This window comes from Pelmatolapia mariae, linkage group LG1, assembly GCF_036321145.2.
Source record: "Pelmatolapia mariae isolate MD_Pm_ZW linkage group LG1, Pm_UMD_F_2, whole genome shotgun sequence".
NCBI lineage: Eukaryota > Metazoa > Chordata > Actinopteri > Cichliformes > Cichlidae > Pelmatolapia > Pelmatolapia mariae.
The window spans coordinates 32,565,312-32,591,131 of NC_086227.1; the positions used below are offsets into that span (position 1 = coordinate 32,565,312).

The window sequence follows — 25,820 nt, forward strand, 5'->3', positions numbered from 1 at the left end:
CGTGACTACAGGTCCTCCTCCCTCCCGGATCAGTCCGCGTGTTCACGGTGCATTTTTTATGGAATAACTTGAGCAAACCTGGAGAAGCGTCAGCTCAAGATATTATTGTTGTCATTGCTGTGGATCTTTACTGACTTGGTGAGTAAATGTTTACTCTTATTCAAACTGATTTTGTGGCTTCTCTTAGTTTAGCACCAGGTTTAAAATCTTGCTAGCTAGTTAGTGTTAGCCTAGCGTTGCTGCTGCCGCTGGGCTCATGTTACTTAAAAATTAACACCACAGCCTTAAAAACCTTACATAAAACTATGTGGTGAAATTTTCTGTTGATTGTTTGAAATAAATAAGTGAGATAAGAGCCCAGACAAAATTCTTTGGGAGGTGCAGCCGTTAGGGGTGGGGTAGGGTGTGGGATGTGGGGGGTGGATAACAGAGCTCTCCGAAAACGTGGAAGCACTTTTGCAAATATGTGATATTTTGATAAATTAAGTAGATATTTGAGTATTACACAGCTACATTGTCGCCTGAAAATATCTTAAAAGGTTATTTTGTGACCCAGAAAGGGTAGTCTGGGGAAAAGGAGGATCACATTTGTCGGCCACGGTTGTCGGAGCCTGTGTGTACTTGTAAGCGTGGCAATGGCGGAGGAGCGCCGCTGAAAAACATTACTTTTTCTGGGTCACAAAATAAACTTTTAAGATATTTTCTTAAAAGATAAATTTACACAGCTTAATGTAGCTGTGTAAATTTCAAATATCTGCTCGATTTATCAAGACATCACATATTTGCAAAAATGCTCCGACGTTTTCGGAGACGTCCATTTTTTTTATGCTTTGTGGCAGCTTTAGAACATCTGTGGCATCTATTAATGTCAAATCTAGCCTTTATTTAACAACATAAGCAAACTCTATGTTACAATGATTGCACAGCCATTAAGGATCAAATCAGTTTCTGAAAAATGTTCTGTTTTTTCTCCCTCTGCTTGCTTCTTACTGTCTTTGAGGCTCGGTCCCGAGCCAGGAGTGGTAAGGATTTTGGTTTTCCAATATATTAGCAACTGTCAGTGACATTTATATTAATCAGGCTGAACTTTAATCATACTTTAGATCAGCCTGTTTTACTTATTGTTTTATTTGTGCTTTGGTTTGGGGAAGTTGTTTCTTTACTGATCTTTTCCTGTCTTCTGTTATTAGACTTGAGATATGACTGCACTATGCTGTTGCTGGTGACTCCAGTTAATTCTACAAGACATGCTGTGTAAATAAACAAACAACAACAGTTTGGTCTGCATTTCTTGAAAGATCACATCCCCCAAACTTAGTTTAGAGGGTCTACACTGTATATAGTGAAGTCTGCAAGTTTTCTAACAGCAAAATCTGTTTTGTGCCCAAAATCATTTTGCACATCATTAGAATGAAAGTTATTGGCCATGTTTGCATAGCCCTTTTTTAAAATGATGCTTTCATGACATTATTGTGTGTCAGGTGGTGGTCACAGCTATCCAGACTGACAAGTGGGACATTGAATGTCACCTCTCCGGTGGGGAGGGAGCCTGAGATTGTCTAAATTGGAGTCTGTTCTATACCAAATGCAGAAAAAAATGTTTTAAGAAAGCAATTAAGTTCATGTTCCAAAAAATATGATTGTTTGGTTGCAGGACAACAGGAGAGATGAGTCCGCCGTCACAGATGGTGTGGTCAGTGAAGATGGTCGCCTGCAGGTTCAAGCTCATTGCATCTCCAACCCACATCCACTGCCACTGTACTTAAGGGAAGTTAAGACTTTCTTCTGCACCTACATTTGGATCACCTCGTTCCGTGATAGTCATTCAGGCAGTAATGCCTGGACTGGAAACAAGCCATCCTTAAAATATTACAACATTCCAGCTCATGTGTTGGAATGCAAAACAAATGTATTGTTTAAATTAGAGACTGCAGTTGTGACAGAACAACAAATATTTTATTTTGACTATATAAGTAATGTAAGTACAAAACAAACTTGTGGTAGACCTAAACTTATTTTCAGAATAATTAAATCTGAGACTTTGTTTCATTGTAAGATTATAACAGTGATGGCAATATAATTGTTTGTTGTTCAGCAGAACAGTGTCCAGTATGTTGGCTGTTGTACTTTGTTGTGTTTGAAAATAAAAGTTGGGTTCATTTTAACATCATTACAAAAATTGTTGTTAATTATTTTTAATCATATTCAGGTTAACACAAATTGTTTTTTCATTTAGTTGAACTTGAAATGTTTGTCAGTAAGTAAACAATTAGTATTGTACAGTCAGAAATATCAAGTTATTCTTAATACTGCAGACTTGCAATGTATAAGTTGTCCTAACAGTCATCTTAAGTAAGCTTTACTCAGTTTTTTTGAGGCAACGAGTTTCCATAATTTTTTTGAGTTCTGGGAACTAACAAGGCTGTACAGTGTACTCAAAATGAGTAAGTTGCCCTAACTTGGTCATCTTAAGTAAACTTGATCCAATGTTTTTGAGTTCTGGGAACAAATGAGCTTGTACAGAGTACTCAAAGTAAATAAGTTGTCCTAACTTAGTCATTTTTAGCTAAGCTTTACTCAATTTTTTTGAGGCAACGAGTTTCCATAATTTTTTTGAGTTCTGGGAACTAATTAGATTTTACAGTGCAGATCAGACTCCTGCATGAACTCTTCTGTCAACTTACAACCATTTGGTCAACCTGTGTTGTTTTTAAATGTGCTTATGAATAAATTGATTGATTGATTGATTGATTGATTGATTCCCACCCCAACCTTAAACACATCTGTCTCTCCTACCGCACACCTCATTAGTGTCTTACTGTCCTCATACATACTTCTTGGCCACTGCTGACTTTCTCATACAGTACCACAGTTCCCTCTTGGCACCCTATCATATGCTTTCTCTTATCAAGTTTGTTCAGTATGTGACCTAAATCTATATTTCGTTCTTCAGCATCTTCTATAAGACAAAGGGGGAATTATGTGCTGCTGCAATTTCAAGTGTTTGCACTACTGTCTGGGGACTGTTCATGAAACAGTAACCAAAATAAGATACAACTCTTAGATCATACCATTAAAGATATTTTGCTTGTCATGTCATCTTGGGGTGAAAAGCATGTCTCAGTTGCAAGATCAGTAGTTTGAGCTCCAGTTATGGCTTTTTTTGTATTCATTGCTTTTTGGACTTGCTACTTGTTACTATATTTCTAAAATATAGAATTACTCAAACAGTTTCAACTATTCCTATTCACAGTATTGTGACCATTCATTTTTAAAGAAAATGACTAACCTACACAGCATGACTACTTTTGTTTTACAGTTAGTACAAGCTGAACTCTCTGAGGCAGCTTTCTTGTAGTTTTTTTAAGCAGTCTTTTGGAATAATTCTCCAGGCTTCTTGAAGGACATTCAAAGCTCTTCTTTGGATGTTGGCTCCCTTTTGTTCAATTCTGTGTCAAGTTGATCCCTCAATGCTTCAGTAGGGCTCTGGGAAGGCCAATCCATGACTGATGGTGTTCCATTCTGCAACATCACTGGTTCAAATGCAGCTGTCTCTGAAACACAGCTTTCGCAAAGGTTTACAGATGGCTGTAGAGATTCACTGTTATACCTCTTTCCCTCCCTATCTCTCTTCATGCATATATACTGTTGCTGATTTGAACTTAAAAAATATATACATTTGGTTTGACCAGTCCATAAGATCTGTTTTACACATTTTTAGTCCAGGCTTTTATATTCTGGCATAACTCAGTTCTTTCTCTCTGTTTCCCTTCTTTGACTGAGACCATATAACAAGTCAACCACCCTACTATGCCAGAATGTTCTCACCTTATATGAATCTGAATCAAGTACTTTAGCTGCATTTATTCAATCAGGATTAACTGCAGAATGGGAATTTTCTTTATATAGGATGTTTTTTTTTAATTACACATCTGCTTAATGAGCAGTGTTGGGAAGGCTACTTTTATAATGTATTCCACTACAGATTACAGAATACGTGCCCCAAAATGTATTTTGTAACGTATTCCGTTACGTTACTCAATGAGAGTAACGTATTCTGAAATACTTTGGATTACTTAATATATTATCATGCTGTTTACAACTACATGAATGTGATTTATTACTATTACTGAAGGTCCGCGGCTCCGAACCATAGTAAAGGGACCTCTGGCTAATAAGTCGGTTCCGTGTCGGGCTCCTAGCCGAAAAATAGCTTTACTTTGTTGTCTGGGTCAAGTTTGCTAGCGAGAGACAAAGAGAGGCGTTGAAAGGCTGCTCCAACGGAACTTATTGTTTCGTTGGAAAACATGAACACGGTGTACAGTCGAGTCTTGATAGCTTACTTACAACTGGGCTCCTCAGGCACTCTTCTTGGCTGCAGTACGTGGTTATTATTATATTTACATGCTTCCAAGTCCCGTTTCTTCTGCTCGATGACAACTCGTAGTTTTCCACTCTCCTTTTTCTCCCTCCTCGCTCTCACAGACACATAACGGATATGGCAGTCCATTCTCCCTGCAGCACGGACTACACTGCCCATGAGGCTATATTCTTTAGGGCTATGCCTGTAGCATTCTGCCTATTAGCTTAGCACAACAACAACAACAAAAAGGCGCTCTCTCACCCAGGAAACACGCAGAGAGAGAGCGTCACCCTGTAACCATGGCAACCGTAACGTGCAGCCTGGAACAACAGAACATAGCTGTCAAACAAAACCCAAACAGTCCTGACCCGCGACAATATGAAACAGGAAAATACCGCCGTGTAATCCATTTATTTCAACAAAGTAACTGTATTCTAAATACCACCTTTTTAAACGGTAACTGTAACGGAATACAGTTACTCATATTTTATATTTTAAATACGTAACGGCGGTACATGTATTCCGTTACTCCCCAACACTGTTAATGAGCAATATATTAAAAGACAGAAAATAGAAACCAGTTTACACACATGACAAAAACAGGTAAAATAGACAGCATAAATATAGTATATAGTGTAAAACAGAATACACCCAATTTCCATCAAACATTCCACAGAGTTGTAAACTCATTCCTACAACAAACAACCAGAAAAAAAACATCCAACAAATGTGCTCTATAAACTTTTCTGCTGTGATAAGTTTTAATAAACAAAAATTGAAACTTGTCATGTCAGTAATTTCTACTTTTAACTTGCACAACAAGGACTGTAAGAATACTGATTTGTACTGTAAGAATACTCTTTGTAAATGTCCCAGACAGTTTTCTGTATCAGTAGTAAAACATACGTAAAAACATACGTCTGATCTGATACAGAAAATTGTTTTTCTTTTTTTTCCACTCCAAAACAGCATATTTGCCTCTGCCCTTCTATGCAAACTTCAAATGTAACCCTTTTTTGTAACCCTTAAGACAATGTAACTGTACACGTGTAGTTGTTTCTGACTGAAGGATATGAAGGTGTTACAACTCTTCCATAACGGTAACCACAGACTATACAGTCTTACATTCTGTAGTAAAATTTCACACCTCTTTCCATTAACAACTACAAAATAAAATAAAGAAACAAAAAATGAAAATAACACTTCTGCTGTTACTATGAGTAGTAGAAGTTGTGTTGGTGATGTAAAAGGTAGTATTTGTTATGGTATAAAGCAATGCCACACCACTTCCACCTATAAAAGCCCAATAAAGAGGTGTATGTATTTTGCAACCAAATTTTTTTTTAAACCCTATTACACATATTTTAAATCTCAAATAAAAATAGAAACTATTCCTGTAATAAATAAAATACATTTTCTTGCAAAGTAAAGTCCTTTGCCACTGTAATACAAATCAGAAGATCAGTCTTGATTCCAGTTGCTTCATTTCTTCTGCATCCTCCAAACTGAGATCATTGTTTCTTAACCTATAATGCAAAAAGAAGAGACAGTAGTAGTAAATAAATGAACAGGAGACATGGGAACAAAAACAAAGAAAAAGAATATTCTAGCTTACACCAAACTGATGCATTTTTTTAGCATTTTTCTTGGCACTGAAACTGACAAACAACTTGTCTGGATGCAAACAGTCCAAAGGTGCCTGCTCTAAAGAATGTAGGGAACTTTGTATTCATGAGTGTCAGGCTTGCTGAGCATTACATACCATACTGATGTCACATGTGTATTGTGTTTAAGGGCTTGAATCAGACATTCCACCCCCGTTCTGGTTATGCAGTTTTCTGTCAACCTTTAACAGGAAATAAGAGGGTGGAGCATTTTAAGCACTGCTGTGCAAGCAGTGGTTACCATCAAACCAGCCAGCTATTGGTAATCTGCATACAACTTGTGTCTAACACTTACCAAAGTTCCTGCAGTGATGTGCTCTTCCTGATGAGATTAGCGAGGGCACATGCTCCTGCACTCCCTACACCATTGCCTACCAGGCTGTAAGCAAAATGTACTGAGATGCACTTTCAAAAACAACTGATAAAACATCCTAACATATCATGTAAATAGCACTTTCATGGTTTTCATAATGTGAAAGTTAAGCAAACATGTTCCAGAATTATTGCAAATCTTACCTTAGCCACACCAGAGAGTTGCTTTTCTCAAGACTACTAGCAAGGGCCTCGGTTCCTGCATCACCTATCCTATTGCCCCATAACCTGAAAATGCAAAGAAATACTGTAAATGAAAATTAATCAAAAATGAAACATGATATTTTATGGGAAATACTTACCCTAAGTACGCCAAGGTTTGATTGGCTTTCAGTCCCTCTGCCAGCTGCTTTGCTCCTTCTGCTGTTATGTTATTGTTGCCTAGCCTTGAAGAGAAGAAGGTTATTTGTTAATCTTTTGGTCATTGGGCCAACAGTAGAGTCACATTTGATGACAAACGCTGACCTTAAAGAAATGAAGACCTGCTTGGTCTTCAATAAATAAGAAAAATCCTGCATGCAAGCATCAGTTAATTTGTTGTTGAAGAGCCTAGAAAGAAACAAAAAGATTTTGAAAGTTAACTGATAAAATTTAATTTAACTTGCAGTATTAATCATCTTGATAATACATACGCAATTTTCTGGAAGCTGTCACACTGGATGACTTTAGCAATCAGTTTGCGGATGCCCTCATCTGTAATGTTGTTATTTCTGAGGCTAAGGAAGGAACAATAGGCATTTCAGAATAAAAATTGTTCCTCTCTTACAGTGAAAGCAGTTAGGGAGAGTTTGTTCACTCTAATGAATTGGCGTTCAATCTATTAACCAAGGAAATTTAACAAAAGAAAAATGTATAATTTCCACTTACTAAAGGGAATTGCAAATGTGCATGCAGGGAAGAAGCTGTTCCACTCCAACATCACCCACAGAGTTGTTGTCCAGCTGGAGGCCTACAGCATTTCTTAAGTGCTGGAGCACATAAGCAAGCGCAGTGCACTCTACAGGTCCGATATTACAGTATGTCAATTTCAGATGGTCCACCTCCAACTTGCTCATAGCATCTTTAGCTATCTGACTCTCCTGCATCTCATAGAGGCATTTTATAAGCCACACAAAGTCTGGCATTGCATGCATGCTCTTCTTTTCCCCTTGTACAGGTTGGGGAATGGACCTAAAGTGTTTCTGCATGCCTTTGGAAAGGCATTTTGCCACCTGTCTGGCCTTTTTCTCCACCGCAGCACTGGGGCAGCAGTGGAGCCACAGATTTTGATGGCGCTGGGACAATAGTCCAGACACAAACATGGCTGTGATTTGCAGATTTGGTGTCTCTGCTGCTTTACTTTCCTTCTCTGAAGCTTGCTGTTGTTGATCACTGGAAGGCAAGCAGGCTCCAAAGCAGACACGGGTCAGACCTGTCTCCCTCATGTTCTCTAGCTCAAAGAGTTTTGGGATAACTGAACGGTTAGTGTTACATGACAAAACAATGAAGAGAGCAGCAAAGAAACATTGCAATGTCACATGACTGAATTCATAGCACTTGGAGTGGGTAGAAGACATATCTTTGCTTTTTATGAGAAAAACCATGCAGATATCCTTTTCAGTTACACCGCATGCTTCAAGGTCTGTACCTGAAAAAATATAACAGGTGGATGTTATCCCCTCAAAAGCAAGCCGTCCAAGAAGAAGGACTGTTTTTAGGTGCTCCTGTAGCCAGCCTAAACCCATGGTGCTCTTCAGAGGACTTTGGTGCTGGAGAAAGTGCTGTAAGATCATCAGGTAAACATCTGTAATTGTTTTGGGGCTGCCTTCTCCACAGCCCAGCAGCTCCTTATGGCACTGTGAAACTATCCAGCAGAGAACTGGACTGTGACATAGTCCAAGTAAAGCTGTGTTCGCCTGCATTGACTCTAAAACCTTAGCAGCTACAGTGGGGTCCCTGTGATGTTTCCGTACAAAACAGTCAATCCCAGCTGGGGAAAACCCTTTCAGGACAACCTCTTTGCGTAGGTGCTTCTTTAACAATGGGCTCACTGCTTCTGAACGGCTAGTGACCACTTTCTGCACCCCCTTCATGAGGGAACCCTGGATTAAGTTGAACAACAATACATGAACAGGTGCACGCTGGGTGGGGCAGCAAACTCTGTGTTCATCTGTAAAGCTCTGCTTGAGCTCATCCAGGCCATCAAAAGTGAACAGGATTTGATGCGGGTGGTCCAAGATGAACTGGAAAATTTCTTCTTGGTTCCGGTCTGGCCAGCAGCAGTGCTGAAACAACAACTCCTGGGCTGACAGTTCATTGTGCTCTGAATTCAACCTACGACAGCTGAATGGAAATAGAAGGAGAAAGTCTTGAAGGGCTACCCCTCGAGCCCAAAGCAAGTGCAGCCTCTGGAGAAGGGTGCTTTTTCCACTGCCTGCCTCCCCGGATACTAGCACTGTGTCGGCCTCCTCATTCACTATACCCGCCAAACCAACGATGTCTTCCAATCCCAAAGGTCCATGGGCATTAACTTCAGCTAGTTCCAGCTGGCCATCAGTGTAAATGTCATCGAGAGACATATGGCTAGTTCCCGCATAAGTACTGAGAAAGCAGGCCTGAGCAGACACAGAACTGCTCAGCTTCTTCTGGTACTTTAAAAACTCTGTGAAAGAAAAATTTGTGAAGAACAGATGGAATGAGTGAACGAGTCATCATTTCATACATCCTGTATATCTTTGGTAAAATCTGGAACATGCATAACTGATCTTGTCATATAATCTGCCAATTTTGTATTTCAAAGCATAACCAGAAACCTTCTGTATTTCGGGCATTATTCCCATGAGGGTGATCAAGGATAGCTTTACTCATAAAAACAATATATATTGCTGCAATTTTAAACATTGCTTTTGACAGTAACAGACCTTTGGGAGGAGTCAGTTCCCTCTGGTTAAGTGGCAATCCAGGTTCTTGTTTCTGGTGAATGTACTGCAGGAGAACCGATGCTGCTAAATCACCTCTGGATCTGACATGGTCAAGCATACGCCTTGCCTGATTGATCACATGGACATGGATGAAAATAATAAAAAGTTTATTTTTGACAGTTATTTGGATTGTTGCAGAGTTAGATAAAAGACCAACTTACATATTCATAATTTAATAATCCAACAGCAGAAAGAGTTTTACCTTGCTTAGCTTAGCACAAAGACAGGCAGCAAGTGGTAAAAACCTTGCCTGGATCTATACAAACGCAGCAAGATATGTTTACCAGTTTTCTTTATATTATTTTATATTACTTGTATAATTACTCAGGAATATCAGAATAGTATCAGATCTATTTAAAGTAATAGTATTGACTGATAAAGTAACATAAAAAGTAACAAAAATACTCCAGCATGTCTGTCTGTATGACATCTAAGTATCAGGAATGCAGAAATAATGACAAGCTTCATTACAAGACAGTTTAAAGGTAAAGAACAATAGCATAAAGTTGTCAAACCACATTTTAACAATGTGACATTCAGGTGCTTACAGTACCTGTTGGGTGGGAGTATATATAGGTAACCGCACTTCATCACAATCAGCTGAAGAAAAGTGACCCGAATCCAGCAGAGCTTCTAGAACACCATCAACACAGCCCTGAAGCTTGTGGACAAGGCTTGGTCGTTGAGCCAGAAGAGTTTGATTAGAAGTGCTCTGACATTCATCGTTTTCTTCTAGATTTGAGCAGGATTCAGAGAAGGAGAGCCCCACAGCCTGTGCTTCAGGCAAGACCAGTTTGAGAGCATGTAGAAAGAGCTCACATGTGTCCACACCCTTTGTATAGACCAGATCAAGCAGCTGTCTGGCATTGGTATACAGTGTTCTTCCTGGTACCTGTATGTTCTGGTAGTCCTCCCATATGAGCGCCCCCTGGGCAAGCAGTATATCCAGAACCCTCTCCAGATGCTCAGCTGACCCACTGCTGCACAGTGCATGCAGTATCTTCGTCCTTTGTTTAAGCACTAGTTCCTCGGCAAGCATTCTTTCTCCATATCAGTGCCCATGCTCAGGGACATTCAGTTTGTGGTTACTTCTGCTTCTTGTGGTGTGAAAACCTGTCACAGCAAATGGCCAAATGTCATCATGTTACTATGGGCCAACTAGAGCTTCCTTCTTTCTTTTCTAACTCTGTTTTGAATACCATACAGCAGTACATGTCATTTTGTGCGTCTTTCTGTTAAGCCATAACAAAAAGTTAAAACAGAATGAAAAGAATATATGGCTACCATTACATACACATCAAATGTGTTGCAGGTCCCTTTAAAACATGTACAAGTACAGAATAGCCGACTAAGCGACCTCAATTGCCGACGCAAGTAACACAAAATAAAACCACAAAAAAGAACACTTACATTTAATGGGAACATGGCTTTCTTTCCTCCCTCTGTCATACGAACACAGCCGCTGTAGAGTTACAGGGTCCTACCTCTTCCCTATTCTGCAGCTGAAAGTGAAACTTGCTCTGATTCCAAGTCCCTCCCATAATATGGAAACTAAATACAGGTGGAGATGTGGCATAGACGCAATGCTCAACTTCCCTGGTGTTTTCCAAACAGAGCAAACAATGGTGACTTGATATTTAAGGGTGGTTAAATATAGTTTGCCACACTCAAGCGCTTACATTTCACTGAGACTTCCACATCCTCTTGTCTTGTTTGCAAGATACTGCATACTTCAGACCACAAAGAAGAACTGCAGCTTTTAAAAAAGCAGAAGGTTGAATAGAAAGGGTAATTTTGGGTGGGGGTTTTTTCTTTCTTCTTTTAAAGAAAGTGGCGGAAACTTTTACGGGTCCTAGGTATTTCCATCCTCGTCGCAGTTTGGTGTTGCAACCACTTGATGGAACTATTGCATAAGAAAACAACATGGTGTCGGCAAAGATTTTCCACTTTTAACAGTTTCTTTAAGTATCACTAAAGCTGTCTTCTTCGAATCAATTCAATCAGAGCTCAAACTGTGTCTGTGGGCACAAGATACTGCGGTTTAATTAGAAATCAAGCAGAAAACCCCAGCAGATTCATAAAGAGGTTGTAGGAAATCATCTTGCTACGGTATCAGTTTTACAATGTTAGAACAGAAACTGAGAACCTGCAGTCTAGGCGGCATGCTGTGCATCTGATCTAAACTTCAAAAAAAACCAACCCTAAAACCGCACATAATGCTCCTTACTCCCTCTGCACTCTTTGAAGCTGAGATAAAATAGGTGCGAGAGTGACTTTTCGGGCAGTCATATATTTATCATTTTCATTATTACAGCTCCCTCCTGAGTAACATGATTAGCTTATTGTGTGTGTTCGCTGTGCCCTGTTCGAGAAAATCCTCAAACACTCAAGGGCAGGAGTAATCAAAGACAAACTGGAGTAAAACTTTCAAACGGGAGTTTCTCTTCTTCTTTTTCTTGTTCTTCTTGTCTGAAAACAGGCAACTCCACCAAGGGGAGTGTAATGCAGAGTGCTCTCTGTCAGGCATCTTACTTGAAGCTTTAAGGTGGAGTTCTGTTATCCAAATCACAGCAGGGGGTCGAGAGAAGTTTCAACACATAAGAAAAGGGGTAAAAAAAAATGTCGAAAATAAAAAAATAAAATACACACACGGTCCCAAAAGACATAGCTGTATATTTCTGTGCTCTGTTTAGAGACAGTTCCAAACACTTTTTTTATTGCAGGAAAAATATGTAACTCCACTTCATTTGTTTGGACTATATAATATTCTTCATTATTAATATTATTTTTATATTGTTAGGAGCTGTTTTGTTGTTCAATCACTTTAAAGACAACTATATACTTAAAAAGAAATCTCCTCTGGGCAGTCTTTATCCTTCAAGCACAGGCCTCTACCAGAGGCCTGGGAGCTTGATGGTCCAGCGCAGTATCTTAGCTGTTCCTGGGACTGCGCTCTTCTGGACAGAGATGTTGCTCTTGGGATCTGCTGGAGCCACTCACCTAGCTTGGTGGTCACGCCACCAAATGCTGGGATTACCACTAAGACTACTGTTGCCTTCATCCTCCACATCTTCTCGAGTTCTTCTCTGAGCCCTTGGTACTTCTTCAGCTTCACATGTTCTTTCTTCCTGATGTCACTATCATTCAGTATAGCTACATCTATCACTATGGCTGTCTTCCTCGGTATGTGTGTGTGTGTTTGTGTATGTTATTTATTTATTTATTTTTCATGACAAGCCTGAAATCGCAAATTACATCAAATTACGCTTGAACCACAGGATCTAATCCCTATCTTGGACTTTATTGGACATGAGTGTTAAGGCTTGACCCACCCAGCACTAAATAACCTCATCCACTAAATCAGCTTTAAACTGTATGTCTATGAGTAAGAGTGCAGCTCAGGGCTGGATCCTTCTCACTCCCGTAACACAGATGGAATACTTTGGCTGCAGCCATTTTATCACTGTGCATTCTTTCTGTGCAGATATCAAAAGCACATGTTGTGAGCTCAGTGTTAAGCCAGGTGCACTGATGGGCTGTTTGTGTACTGATTGCTTTACCAGAGATTCAGAACTCCCAGAAGCAAGCCGGCATGTCTCATTTTAGTGTAGTCTTACAGTTACACAAAGTTTGCTTGTTTTTAAAACATATGCAGTGAACTTTGAAAGAACTATATTGCAAAAAAAATAACATAACATAATATGACAAAATCAAACAGTCAAATAATCAGAAGCTGTAATTGATCACTGTCAGGGAAATTCGGTACAATAACACCACAAACATGAGCACACCGATTTGCATTATTGTTAAAATGTATTGACTTAAAATCAGTCAGCTAACAGTTTATTTTTTTGTATCGGATAGTGCTTCCTTAGCAGGTTACTGAAATTATGGTGGCACTTTGTCAAAAAGACTTTGGAAAACAGTCATATCTTTTTATAATTAAAAGTTTAATATTTGTTTCAGAGATCAGTTCCCATAACTCCTAAACATAATTCTCTAGGAAACATAAATAAGATGGAATATTAGAGATGTTTTAATCAAAATACAGAGAACTCCAAACCAGTGATGCAAAAAAAGCATTCTTCCCAGTGTGCTTGTTTACACAAGCAGTAAAACTTTTATTTTAACAGGTTCTTTAACAGCCATATTATCTGTGGTATTGCAGGTTAAAAAGCTGAGTATGTGGTATATTGACATGCTGTAATATTGCTTTCCACTGAGAGAATGGCTGAGTGAATTACCTCATTCAATTTATAAAGTTAAAGTTGGAGGACAACTAGTGCAGCATGCATGAATATAAGCCATAAAATGCCTTTTATATTGGAAGGATTTATGTATAATTAGAAATAGCCTCTTCAAGCCAGAAAGAAAAGTATTCAACAGAGGAAGTGGATGGCGTCACTTTCAGAGCTGACTGGTTAAGAGGAGCATGTGTCCATGATGATGCGTGTATGGGTGTGTGTGTCAATCAGGATTTAATTGACAGGAAGATTAAAGCTCACATCTGAGAGCTCCCTTTTTGCAGGAGCAGCCAAGTTGAAGGAGTCTGGTCTCCGGCATCTGCCCGAGGTTTAGGGTGCTGTGCTCAAGGTTAGCGCAAGCACCCTGCTGAGTGTGCGCTGTCTGAGATGGGTCCTACTTGTTGGACATTCATTATCAAACTCTGTTTGCGCCTTTCATCTGCAGCTCTCTGCAGCACTCAACGTAAACTACAGAGGCACCTTGCAGCTTGACACCTCTCCATTCAGTCTGTACCTTAAACAGCATGCTGCCACATCAAAGAGCTGCGGCTGCCTTTGATGTTGCAAAAAGAAAGAGCTCCAATGATCTACTAAAAACCAATGCAACTTTCTGGAGCCTTGTTTTATTCATTTGCTATCTCGAGAAGTCTGGAGTCAGCCTCTGGAAGTCCAGACAGCAGATTTGGACTTTGAAAAAGTTGGACAGTGCAATTTGCAGAATGGAGTGAAAAGGAACAGTCTGCTGCCTTTTGTGTTGTTGTGGCAGGGTTTATATCTTATGGTGAGCTATTTAATTCATAAGTTAAAGCTGATTAAGACTGAGTTTAGATATAAATGTATGTAAAATGGCAAAACAACGCCAAACTTTGCTCTCTGTGTTATTACATCAGTTCATGCAATAAAACTGCAAAGATCAGGCTACATGTCAATATCATGGATCCTCTTAAACCTCTCATGCATATTATAGACTGCTGTAGACGCAAAACAATCTATTTTAACTTTTTAAAAATAGACTCACCGTAGAGCCTCACAATCTCTTTTACTTTGCAAAGGTAAAATAAAGGATGTATAGAACATTGTTCTTTACTTCTACCATTCATTTGACCAAGTTCTTCAAAAACATAGGGATCAGAATATACAAGACAAAATTAAACTGTGATCCTTGTTTGTTGTTTTTTTATTTTTTTATACCCAATACTAAATAACATAATAATAACTTAATAAACAGATTGTGTTTGCTTAAAATGTTCACATTGTTCTGGAGGTATGATATATAAGAAATATTGGACTAGTGGAAAAATAACTTTCAGTCCTATGCACGAGCCACCACAGCACCAGAGCTAAACAAAGTCATTGCCATCTTAGTAATTACAGGATGAATTAAATCCTTCTAATTATGATTTCATCAGCTATAACAAAGGAATTGTCCAAAATGAAAAGTGGCATTTAATGAAAATGAGTTCTGGGTCAGTCACACTGAACTTTAACACTTTGTCAGCTTGTTTCCTAATTGAATGAACTTGACAATAATTGAAGTGTTTTATTTTTGCCCTTCTTTAGACACATAAAAGACTGCCATGGCAATTAGCTTTAATTCTCTATTTTCCCTTTTTCTTTTCATGCTCTTGAGGAGGCTGGGACCGGCATATTCCGATCATTTGCATTATCCAAAGCAAATCTGCTTTGAAGTTCTGAGATTCTGTAAGAAAAAGGATCCACTTATCCCACATGAAAAAATGTTCAAAGCTCATAAATTCACTGGAACAGATGTACATTATCATTGGATTTGCCTTTCCCCCCCTCTTTGCTCCTTTATTGGTAATAGACTACCTCATGTCCTTCTCATCCTTTAGCGTTTAGCATCTTCCCTTTACAGAAGCTAGCACCCTGCTGTGCCAATCCACACTTCAAAGCTTTTTGCCTATCTGCTGGAAACAAAGCACAGAGGACAAATTATGGCAGCCTCTCATTTCCCCATATTTAAGTCAATATCATTGCGTCTTGCCAGTGGTATCACAGAGATGGGGTTTATTTCTATCCAAAAAGACCATTCCTTGTAACCCATGTCTCCCAACAACTCAGATATAACACAGTACACATTCACAGCAGCTGTTTATCCTATTATAGTCCCAGCTAATGTGGATTTTTTCCATGACAGTCACCAGACTCTTCATAGCCTGAAATATGGAATAACCACACACATGGTTATTATCTCAGTAATGACATTAAACTAAACATAAAAAATAATCAAGGTTTAGAAAAATCACTGTGTCATTATTAGGAAGTAAACTCTACTGTGCTGAGCTCCTCACCTTTAATTACACTAAGCAACTGTCACTTTTAATAATATCCTCTTAGCCAACAGCACACTTAAATACCTTTATGATGTGCAGTGCTGAGAGAGTGCAGCTCTTTATTTCGTTCTGTAAGCTGCTTTTCTTGGTAATTGTTCACTGTAATTGCTGTTAGTAGAGGTTAGGTATGGAGGCCTATCTCCCCCCACCACTCCCCCTGCCAGTGGCAGACACCCTCAGACATCGGTGTATTGGTGGTTCTTGGTGTTCAGGTACGCACCGGCTCACTCCTGGTGGCTGCTTGTCGGGGCCTGGAGCCTGGGGCTCGCTCGGTCCGCTTCGGGGGGTGGGGTGCCCTCGGCCTCTGGGCCTGGGGCTCGGTCACTCTGGCACAGCTGGCTGCCGGCGGAGCTCACGGCCACGTCACTGCAACCCCCCCGGCTTCTGCTCCGCGGCTGCTGAGTGACCCCTCATCTGGGGCTCTCCTCAGCTCTTTCCGGGAGAGTGGCACGGTTGTCCCTCCATTGGTCTTCCTTGGTCTCCTGTGCTCTGAGGGCCTCTGGATGTCTGGAGCCTGGATCTCCTCCATACCTGCTTCATGCCCTGGAGGACTGGGCTGTGGCCCCCCACACCCTCTAGCAGATCATTACATGAAGGAACCTTTTAAATACAAGCGCGCTCATGCTCACAGGTGTACACACGGGTGTTCACAGACACAAACTACACCCTTTTTGGCTCCTACCTCAAAGCACACTGGCTGTTGGGCAAATTAAGATAAATTACAATAAATAGGAAGGTCTACCAACCAGATTCATTACATTTTCATCCACCTGAAAAGTTGTTTTGTGTGCTGTTAAACCATAATGTTATAACTCTCTTTCTTTCTCCCTTTTCTTTCCCCCAGTCATGTCTGTCCCGTGTGTAGCAAGTGAAAATAAAATAAAATAAACAATAAAAACAAAGGTCAATCAAATGGACCAATACGGCAAGGCTGGGATGGTCCATTTGGTAAAGTAAATCCATTGGGCATCTTTCTTGGCCTTTAGACAATAATTCTGATGGCAAAAGAACCAAACGGGACAGGCCAAAAAAAAAAAAAGTAGAGTTTATGTATAACTGACTCTGTACCATATGCTCAGACTTTCAATCTATGGTGTAAGCCAGAAGTTGACCTTCCATCCATCAGTACCTCTAGATCATTTGCACGTATTTATATTGACTATTTTTATTAACTAGACTTTAAACTCATATCGGCACTCGAGTTTGCACAGCATATAGCATTCAAGGATAGAGAAGACCTGATTGCAACTCTAGCAATTAATAAAATGCGACTACTATTGCTATAAACAATAATAGTAATAACAACTGAGTTATAACATTATGGTTTAACAGCACACAAAACAACTTTTCAGGTGGATGAAAATGTAATGAATCTGGTTGGTAGACCTTCCTATTTATTGTAATTTATCTTAATTTGCCCAACAGCCAGAGTTTTTAAAGAACCTCATAAGCTCAGCAGTGACTCATTATCATCCTCAAAAAGGACAATTAAAGTCTATTACAACTTGCCAATTAGTAGTAATGGAAATCAATACTGATATCTCCTGACACCTTGAATAATTCTTGCTATGACTGCTTGTAGACAATAACAAGTTGCTAGTTGTTAAAAAAAAACCCAAAAAACTGTTGGTAAACTAGACATCTGGATTGCGTCTCACAATGAAAAAAATTTTAGATTTCCAATTGTCATATGACACAAAGCCCATATCAGCTAAGCTAAGAATAATGATATAATGATATCTGTTTCAAGTTTGGCTTTTTTGGAAGTCACATGATAGTAGTCCCCAGCCCATGTGAGTGAATCCAAAGCCTTTTTTTAACAGCAGGGCAATTATTGCGCTCAACAGAAGAAGCAAGAGTTTCATAAAAAAGCACAGTGGGCAGCATTGTAAAATGAAAAAAAAAATGTCCGTTTGTACTAACGAGCTTATAAAGAAAGAAAGAAAGAAAAAGAAAAAGAACTGCAAAAGAACAAAGGTGGCAAATGTAAGACCACATATTTATTTTGCTTGGCTGGATTATAAATCAGTAGAAGAAGAACAATGAGAGCGTAATAAAAAGGGGAAGTCATTGCATGTGGAAAACCATATCTAGATCTGCTTGTTGACTATAACTCCAAGAGCTGAGAAATGGTACAACTTCAAGTTATAGGCTTATAAGGCTTATACACAGAGGTCATTTCAGTTACAATTCTTTATGAAGTGACAAAAAACCGTGGATGTTCAGATCTGTAGAGGTTAACAAAGTTGAAATGAACAGTCAGTAGTAGATCACCTTTCTTAAGACCTCCAAAGCAAACTTTATTTGGAACTTGTAAAGCATGCTCTACATCCTTAACACTTTTACCTGCCACACTTATGAAGTGTCCTGAACCAAAGAGATTGAGCAGCAGAGACAGGCTTACAGATGGGAAGAAGGCACTGTCTCCAGTGCCGTCATTTCAAAAGGCGTGAATGCATTATCCAACCGTTACTCTGCACTGGAGGAGAAAATCTCCATGAACACCAAGGCTATTACCAACATATGTGAAGAGTTGAAAGGAGTGGAGATCAAAGTCAGTAAAAAAAAAAAAAGAAGAAGAAGAAAATGTCAGAAAAAAAGAAGCAGCCTCATGCCAGGCTACAGAGAAAAGATGATGCAGTAGGATACAGTAAGAAATGGCACTTTCAGCTATATGGCATCTGAGACTCGCAATGTAGATGTACGGACTGTAAGTTTTTGAACACTTCTTCTTCTTCTTTTGAGCAAAAAGGGCGAAAAGAATTTCAGGGTTCATGTAACAAAACATCCATCTATGAACCCGGTCTGAAATTCACATGTTTAGAATAAATTGCAGTTGGTGGTTTGCGAATTTTAATAAAGGGCCTGAAAGCTTCAGTCAAAAATGGTCAGCTGGTGTTTCTTTTGCTGATTGCTCTGCTCTCTTGGTTTTCATTAGTTATGGACAATACAGCTTTACACAGGGCAATTATGGCATTTATTAGCTTTGCCAGGATCTTACAAAAGATTTCTGTTTAAGATGAGCGATGCTGTCCGTGATGCTCACTTGCGTAATCTTTAAATCACTTCAGAATTTTTTATCTGTATACAATGTGATTAAAAGCTTGTGGCTAACAAACTGCAGCTCTGCAGGAACTATTATGCTCTTTATTATACTTCAGAATTGCTTTCAGAGGATGACTGCTTTCAGTTCGAGAGAGTTACTTTAGTTTGTATGCACTTAATGATACACCTCAGGCCGGGACTATACTTTCCCTTCCATCTTTGAAATTTAAAAATCACTAGGATAAGTGCAAGTAAGCCTGTCTTATCTCAGGTGGTGACTTTAAAAGTGCATCTGATATAAATGGATGACCATGTGGAGATTTCTCAAAATCTTAACACTTGGAAGGTTAAAACTTTTCGTCTGATCTGTTGATTTCTGCAAACATCTGAGTTCAAACAAATGCTGTTATGTATATCTTCCTATGTATGTTTTTCCTCCTTAACCTTATGCAGGAAACATGTTAAACATTAGCCGAAAATTAGCTTCATAATACTAAATATATATGTGTTTCCATCTAAAAACAAAGTATTTCTGTGGTATGTTTTATGTAGTTAAAGCTAGACATAGCTCATGCTTTACTGAAAACATTTAAGTGATCACACTGTAACAACTGTAACCACGTACTACTTACCTCTTATTGGATGTCTGATGCTTTTAATAGCCAATCTTTAAAGCAGTAGTAACAGTAACCTGGTAAGCTGTTTTAGGATAGAAACCATTTGTAATGATGATACATACAAGTTCTGTGGGTTACACTGGCTCGCTCACACAAATAGCCATGTTCGTGAGAGGAAGCCGTATCACATTGCCAAGAGGCAGACTCTCTGCAGTTGCCACGACCAGAGATAAGCTGCTAAGCTTCAGATGAAAGTGCGTGTACATGTCGAGAGTGTGGCATGGTGAGCAGCTGTCTGTGGTCAGCCTGATTTAGGAGCCCTCTGTGACACCACCAGTTAAGATACAGTGGAGTGGAGGATTTACTGTATACATTTCACCCACACCCTTTTTCATCAGTCCAGTTTAATTCTTGGAAAATAAAAAAAAGTCAATCCACCAAAAAGAAGAGCAAATTACACGAGATATTTAATTAATTAGAAGCAGTCTATTGAGACAATATGGAACTGAGCACTTTAAGATGTGATGGGGCCTGATTATTCAAGACTTTGAATGTGAGCAGGGGGATTTAAAATTCAATTCTGAATTTAACAGGGCTGCATGGTGGTGTGGTTGTGCTAACCACCACACCACAGAAGATCCTGAGTTCAGCTCTGGCTGTGGCCTTTCTGTGTGGAGTTTTCAGGTTATCCCTGTGTTTGTGTGGGTTCTCACTAGAAGTAAGGAAACTGTAGAACCTAAAATTAGAGTAACATTAAATCATTCGACTATTTTGTTTTTGTACATGCTCATTATGGCGCCTTGGTAATATATACATTTTACCTTTTCTGAACATGGATGAAGGGCTGGTGATTATATTGTGCTTTTTCATTCTGATTGACCATTCAACACACTATTAGTCCAACCCTCATTCACCCAATTACACGCACACACTCTCATACAAGCTCTTCTTTAAAATCTAGCATTCACACTACTTCAGACACACTTTGATGGATGTACTGGGGGTAACTCAGGGTTTAGTATTCTGACAATAGATATTTTGACATGCAGTTACCTTGAGGTCCAGTAATTTCCCCTAGGAGGTACACAGTCATGTAGATTGTATCCATAGGGATACTGATACAGTCTACAGTTCTTACAGTCTACAGAAATTGTGTATCACTATGGAGGAGGAAGAGTAGTGAGAAAAAGAACAAAGAAAATCCATGATAACATATCTATACATCCCAACTGGTTTCTTATATTTCAATGCACAAAGTGTACATAAGATAAAGTGTAAAGTTTTTATGAGTGCTTAATGACTACTTAATGAAGACATTGCTATAGTTTCATCGGAATCTGACATGTAGTCAAAAAAAGAGGAAATTGACACAGCTTTCCATATTGATCTCTGATATTGTATGTCCTGTGCATAATTTGAAAAACATTAAACAGAAAATATTCTTAAGTAACTCCAGAAGTCATGCAGTTTAATAGGAACAGGTTCATACTTTAATAAAAGGGTATTTTCCCTTGGCACAGATCTGCTATCAAATAAATAAAGCAATTAATCAAATACAATCTAATATAAACTAAATGTCATGGAAATAGAAAAAAAACATTAGATGACCATGGAAGATGCGAGAAGACAGCTAGAGCTAAACAGGTTTATAGCAAACAGCAAGTGAAAGTGTATATCTCTGTGGGTGAACAGACAGATTTCCTTCCAGATAAGTGGGACGGTCACTGTGGATACTATGGGACAGCAGGAAAATGAAAAAACTTGACCGCTATTTAACTATAAATAAACCCTATCTTTCTATATGATGCTGGTTTAACCTTTCTGCAGTCCATTATATACATCAGGTTAAAAACAATGATGATACATAAATCTTATAAAGCAAATTACTGGTGCATTAGATACTACTGTGACTCAGAATACTGACAGTTCAACAGGACCAAAGTAGGTGCATCAAAAGCAGTTTGTGTGACACAGATTAAAATGTTATGTCTGAAAAGCGGCATTCATACATTGAAATTCATGTTACACTCATGCCCACATAACAATCTGCCAAAAAGAGTAATAAAAAATACATTTTGTTAGATTTTGAGGGACAGCTGAGGACTTGGCTGCTAAAAAAAGAAACAACAACAAAAAATCTGAGTTTTCTTCCTCACAAAATATAACTCCGTTACCTTGGTGTGATAAAAGAAACAACAGGGATAGCAACAGTGCTGGTTAGAGAGGGAGGTTGTAAGAACACAAGGTTTTCTTAGAGGTTGAGGTACGCTCCCTCTAAGAAAGTCTACTCGACAAACCAGAAACGCAATTGCTTTCCCAACCCTTAACAAATGCTGTTGAGGCACACGCTATCAAGAACATTTGAGGTTTTTAGTGAAGGTTAGTCTATGAATGTGAAGCAGGGCATTAAAAAATTCAAATGAAGAGAGAGCTCTGTGTGTTCAGTCAAACACTTTAAAAGAAATTTTAAAAATTCCAACCTGGCTTTGGGTCTGACTCACTCAAATTCCTTCAGAAGCCCTCGTCCACCATGACAAATGAGACCACCCTACAGTCGCCTGCTCACTGTCCATTACCACAGGAGAACCATTTTCACACTCATATTTGGAAACTAGTATCTACAAACCTACAGCGCTGAGAGGGCTCCAGTAGAAATGACTTTTTATCTAGGAAAAACAGTAAGAGGTGAGAAAGCTAAGGCATGGAGCACAGCTGTGACCCCCGCCTGAAAATGAGGCCGTCATTGCCACCAGGTCCCACGAGATGGCCCGTCTGACCGGTGCTTCTGCTGAAGACAGGCTACAGCTGTGAGACAACACCACAGGGCTAAGGGCAAGACTGGCATACGCTGCATTCCTGTGTATTACAATCACACACACACACCCTTACAACAAACTAAGACAATCAAACACAATCCTTTCAGTGTACTTCAAGTGGATGCATTGTGGACAATTATGAGCCCTGGGGCCTGATTTGCAAAAGCCATATGGTGAAAACGCCCTTCCTCTGAATGGGGTAGATTTCCATTGCACAAGGCACTTAAACACAGAAAACTACAGCTGCACAGGGGCAAGTTCTTTTCAGTGTGACACTGAAAAGTGCTTACCTAGAATTAAGGAAATCAACACCCTCATACCAGCAGCTAGTAGGTTACTGCTTCTGTCAGAGCTGAGATGGCACAGGTATGGTGATGCTAGTTCCCTTGGGCATCAGGGGACAATATGAATAGACAGTCCCCGGTGCTGGCAGGACAGCAGCAGTGAGCGGTGAAATATGGCTGCAGTGGAGACTGCAGGGCCCCATGTTATCCAGCACCAGAGGAATGAGACAGCTGAAAGAGCACCACAAACAGAGCCTTGTTGGCTGAGCGCTGAGGCCACATGGCGGCACGGTGAAAGACCTGCTGACAGCTGAGGGACAGGAAGATGCCATGGAAACAGAGGGAGAAGCCGCGTGACCCTGGGCAAGGATGACAAAGCTGCTACCAATTGGGGAAAGAAAGAGACAGAAAACCAGAGTGCGCAAAACTGTGAACAAATTCTGGGAGTGTGAATATGTGTCTCTGCTAATAGCCGAAACACAACACTTCGGAAATATTGCATGCATGCTCAGCAAAGCATTTTTGCTGCATAAATAATAAACTGTAAATAAGTCTTGTTAAAGGCCACACTGCACAGTGATGAATGAACACACCCGCCTCATGCTAGTAACAAGGTTTCAATTTATGCAAACATGCCACTAAAACTATGTGATTTATCTCTAACATTTTGAATATAAAGAAAGAGCTTCTTGGAGTGCATCGAGATCTTTACACCACATATATTCTAAAAGCTAACTGCTGTCTGAAAAAATCACAAGACATAACATAAAATAACATAACATTTTAAAAACACTGGCAACTCAGTTTTGCTTGTGTCATGAGTTCGAGCTTCTGAACAGCACTGTTGAGGGTTGGGATTTTAGTCACTTGCCATAATTACAGGTTACATTTGGGTGAGAGTTGAAAGTCAGTGTGAAGGAGTGTGTGACGCTGGATCACTAACAGAGTTTAATAGAAAAAATGAGGCTGCTAGTGGTCTTAATAAAAATGCAGTTGTGAAGGAAAACACAGAGCTTTAGATAGTGAATACAAAGATATCACATTATCAATAAAGCTTATAAAATTGACAACAATATTTACTTTATGTACAGCAAATGTTAGTTAATAAATGTAAGGAGCTATTCGACATTTCAGTACTGCAGATTGTGACAAAAATGTTTAAGTACATTGAAAATAACCTCTGAATACTTAGTCAAAGTCACCTTTACAACAACAATTAGGATAAAATTAGAGGTAGCAGCGGATTTAGGATCGCTCTTCTTTTTCACTTTAGAACATTTCAACATTTTCCTTCCCATTTTTGCTGACGGGGCGTTGTATGCTTAAATCAGAATCTTCATAATCATCTCTACAGCCTACATTAAATACTCACACACAAACGAGTGCACTTCAAGTGGTTTTCAGCAGACAGCAGTGTTGTGACACTCAGACACGCACACGCAGACCCTTGTTTACCCATGCATTCACACAAAATTTCGCTCTCACACACACACACACACACTGCACCCTGCTCTGCAATCACTTAAAATTCCTTCATATGTTTTCATCTTAATGTCACTCTTCCTCTTGTCCCTCTTTTCCTTGAAAACCTTTTGGCTTAGTGGTCTGGAAGGATTGTGGTGCTGGTTTGGAGTTGTACAGTTCATCCAGTAGAGGATCAGAGAACCAGGGCAAGAGGAACAAGTGAGTAGCTCCTCTTTGCTTCCTCTCAACCCCCCACCCTCAAGCTCCTTAGTCTTATATTACTGTACTGTGGCCTCCTGCTGCATACCCCACCTTCTCCATGTTTGGCAACCTCTTTAATAATACTGATTAACAACATGTCAGCATGTGCACCCGTCCCATGATCCTCCTCTCCACCTCAATGTCTATCAGCATGCCACTGCATGGGTAACTGCCCAGAGTTTTAGGAGGGAGCAGCCTGCACTCTGTGATGGGTTTTGTGGCCTTACAGGAGTGCTGAGCTGTTCCAGGCAGGATGGAAATTCAGGACTGGTAAAAATGGTGGTAGTGGTGATGGTGTTCATGGTGATGGTGATGCTCATGCCGCTGCACAACTTGTGCCAGGCCCCCCTCATAGAGCAGCACGCTAGGTAGGTCCCTCACCTGCTCCTTCTCCACCACTGGCCCAGGTGCTGGTAGAGGGCCTAAGGCTCGGTAGCCCTGGCTCTCTTTGGACCGTTGCTTGTGTTTGCGGTACGGAGCTGTAGACTGATGAGGAGGAGTCTGACTGGGTAGAGCTGGAGGAGGGGGAATACCTCGGCTCCTCATCACTCTGCCATTGATCTGCGCAGGAGGTGTACGGCTGTGTGTCTTTGGAGAACGGAGGGCATGTTTCCCTGAGTCTTGGCCTCGCAGCCGGGCAGAGTGGAGGTTGTCTGGAGCAACGGTGTCCACAACAGTCTGTAAGCGGCGGTGATGGGGATGGGAGTGACCATTTTCTGGTTCATGGGAGCGAGAACGAGTCTGGTTAGATGACCTGGCCTGAGGCTCTGCTTTAGTCATCTCTGCAGCAGGGGCTGTGAACGAGAGACAAAAATGTTTATTTTAAACAACTGCAAACAACTAAAAACTATGATAGGGTCACAGAACTGACATTCAAAGTGAAATGGGCTCTTTAAATTCAGTAATAAAATCAGAGAAAATGGCGCAACTCAATGACCGAGTGGTTAGAAAGCATATTGTGTGGCAGAGAATGGTATAACCTCCCAGTCTGTGGCATCTCATTCCCCTGCTCTCTTTACCCAAATTTCCCATCTATTCCAACTCTGCTATCTTAACAATGGCAAATGGCAAAAGAAGAATTTGATAAAAGTAAAGTGAACCACAGTGTAAAAAATGCTGTGTGACCAGCTTTCTAATAAATTTTGACTTAAGGTTTGACAGTAGGATTCTGGCAGCCACGTGTCAGGTTCTTTCTCCATGCAGATAACCCTGAAACAACTTGACAGAGAGCAGATCTCTGTTAGCACTTTCCTGACAGAGCTAACATTAAAATAATCACATGTCATCACTAACCATCAGATCAAGGCTGTTGCTCATTACACCTAATACTTCACTTAACAACAGCCCACTCTGTTGATGGGCTTTAGCCTTGAACA

General features: G+C 39.9%; 2 protein-coding genes across 2 annotated transcripts in view; both read right to left on the reverse strand.

Moving 5' to 3' along the window:
* Nucleotides 1–5,804: 5,804 nt before the first annotated feature.
* nod2 (nucleotide-binding oligomerization domain containing 2) lies at nt 5,805–10,806 on the reverse strand. The gene is made up of 11 exons (XM_063467015.1): nt 10,770–10,806; nt 9,913–10,472; nt 9,300–9,426; nt 7,267–9,040; nt 7,032–7,115; nt 6,865–6,948; nt 6,702–6,785; nt 6,544–6,627; nt 6,323–6,406; nt 6,126–6,209; nt 5,805–5,889 (listed from the first exon to the last, which is right to left on the reverse strand). Exons 2-11 carry the CDS (start codon nt 10,396–10,398, stop codon nt 5,817–5,819), a joined length of 2,964 nt encoding a protein of 987 aa, XP_063323085.1. The 5' UTR covers nt 10,399–10,472; nt 10,770–10,806; the 3' UTR covers nt 5,805–5,816.
* A 10,299-nt stretch (nt 10,807–21,105) lies between these two features.
* The window catches only part of nkd1 (NKD inhibitor of WNT signaling pathway 1), a 32,698-nt gene continuing 27,983 nt past the window's right edge, over nt 21,106–25,820 (reverse strand). Inside the window, exon 10 of the mRNA XM_063479089.1 lies at nt 21,106–25,238. Within this exon, the coding sequence (XP_063335159.1) occupies nt 24,706–25,238 (533 nt within the window). The 3' untranslated portion in view covers nt 21,106–24,705. The remainder of the gene's footprint in view (nt 25,239–25,820) is intronic.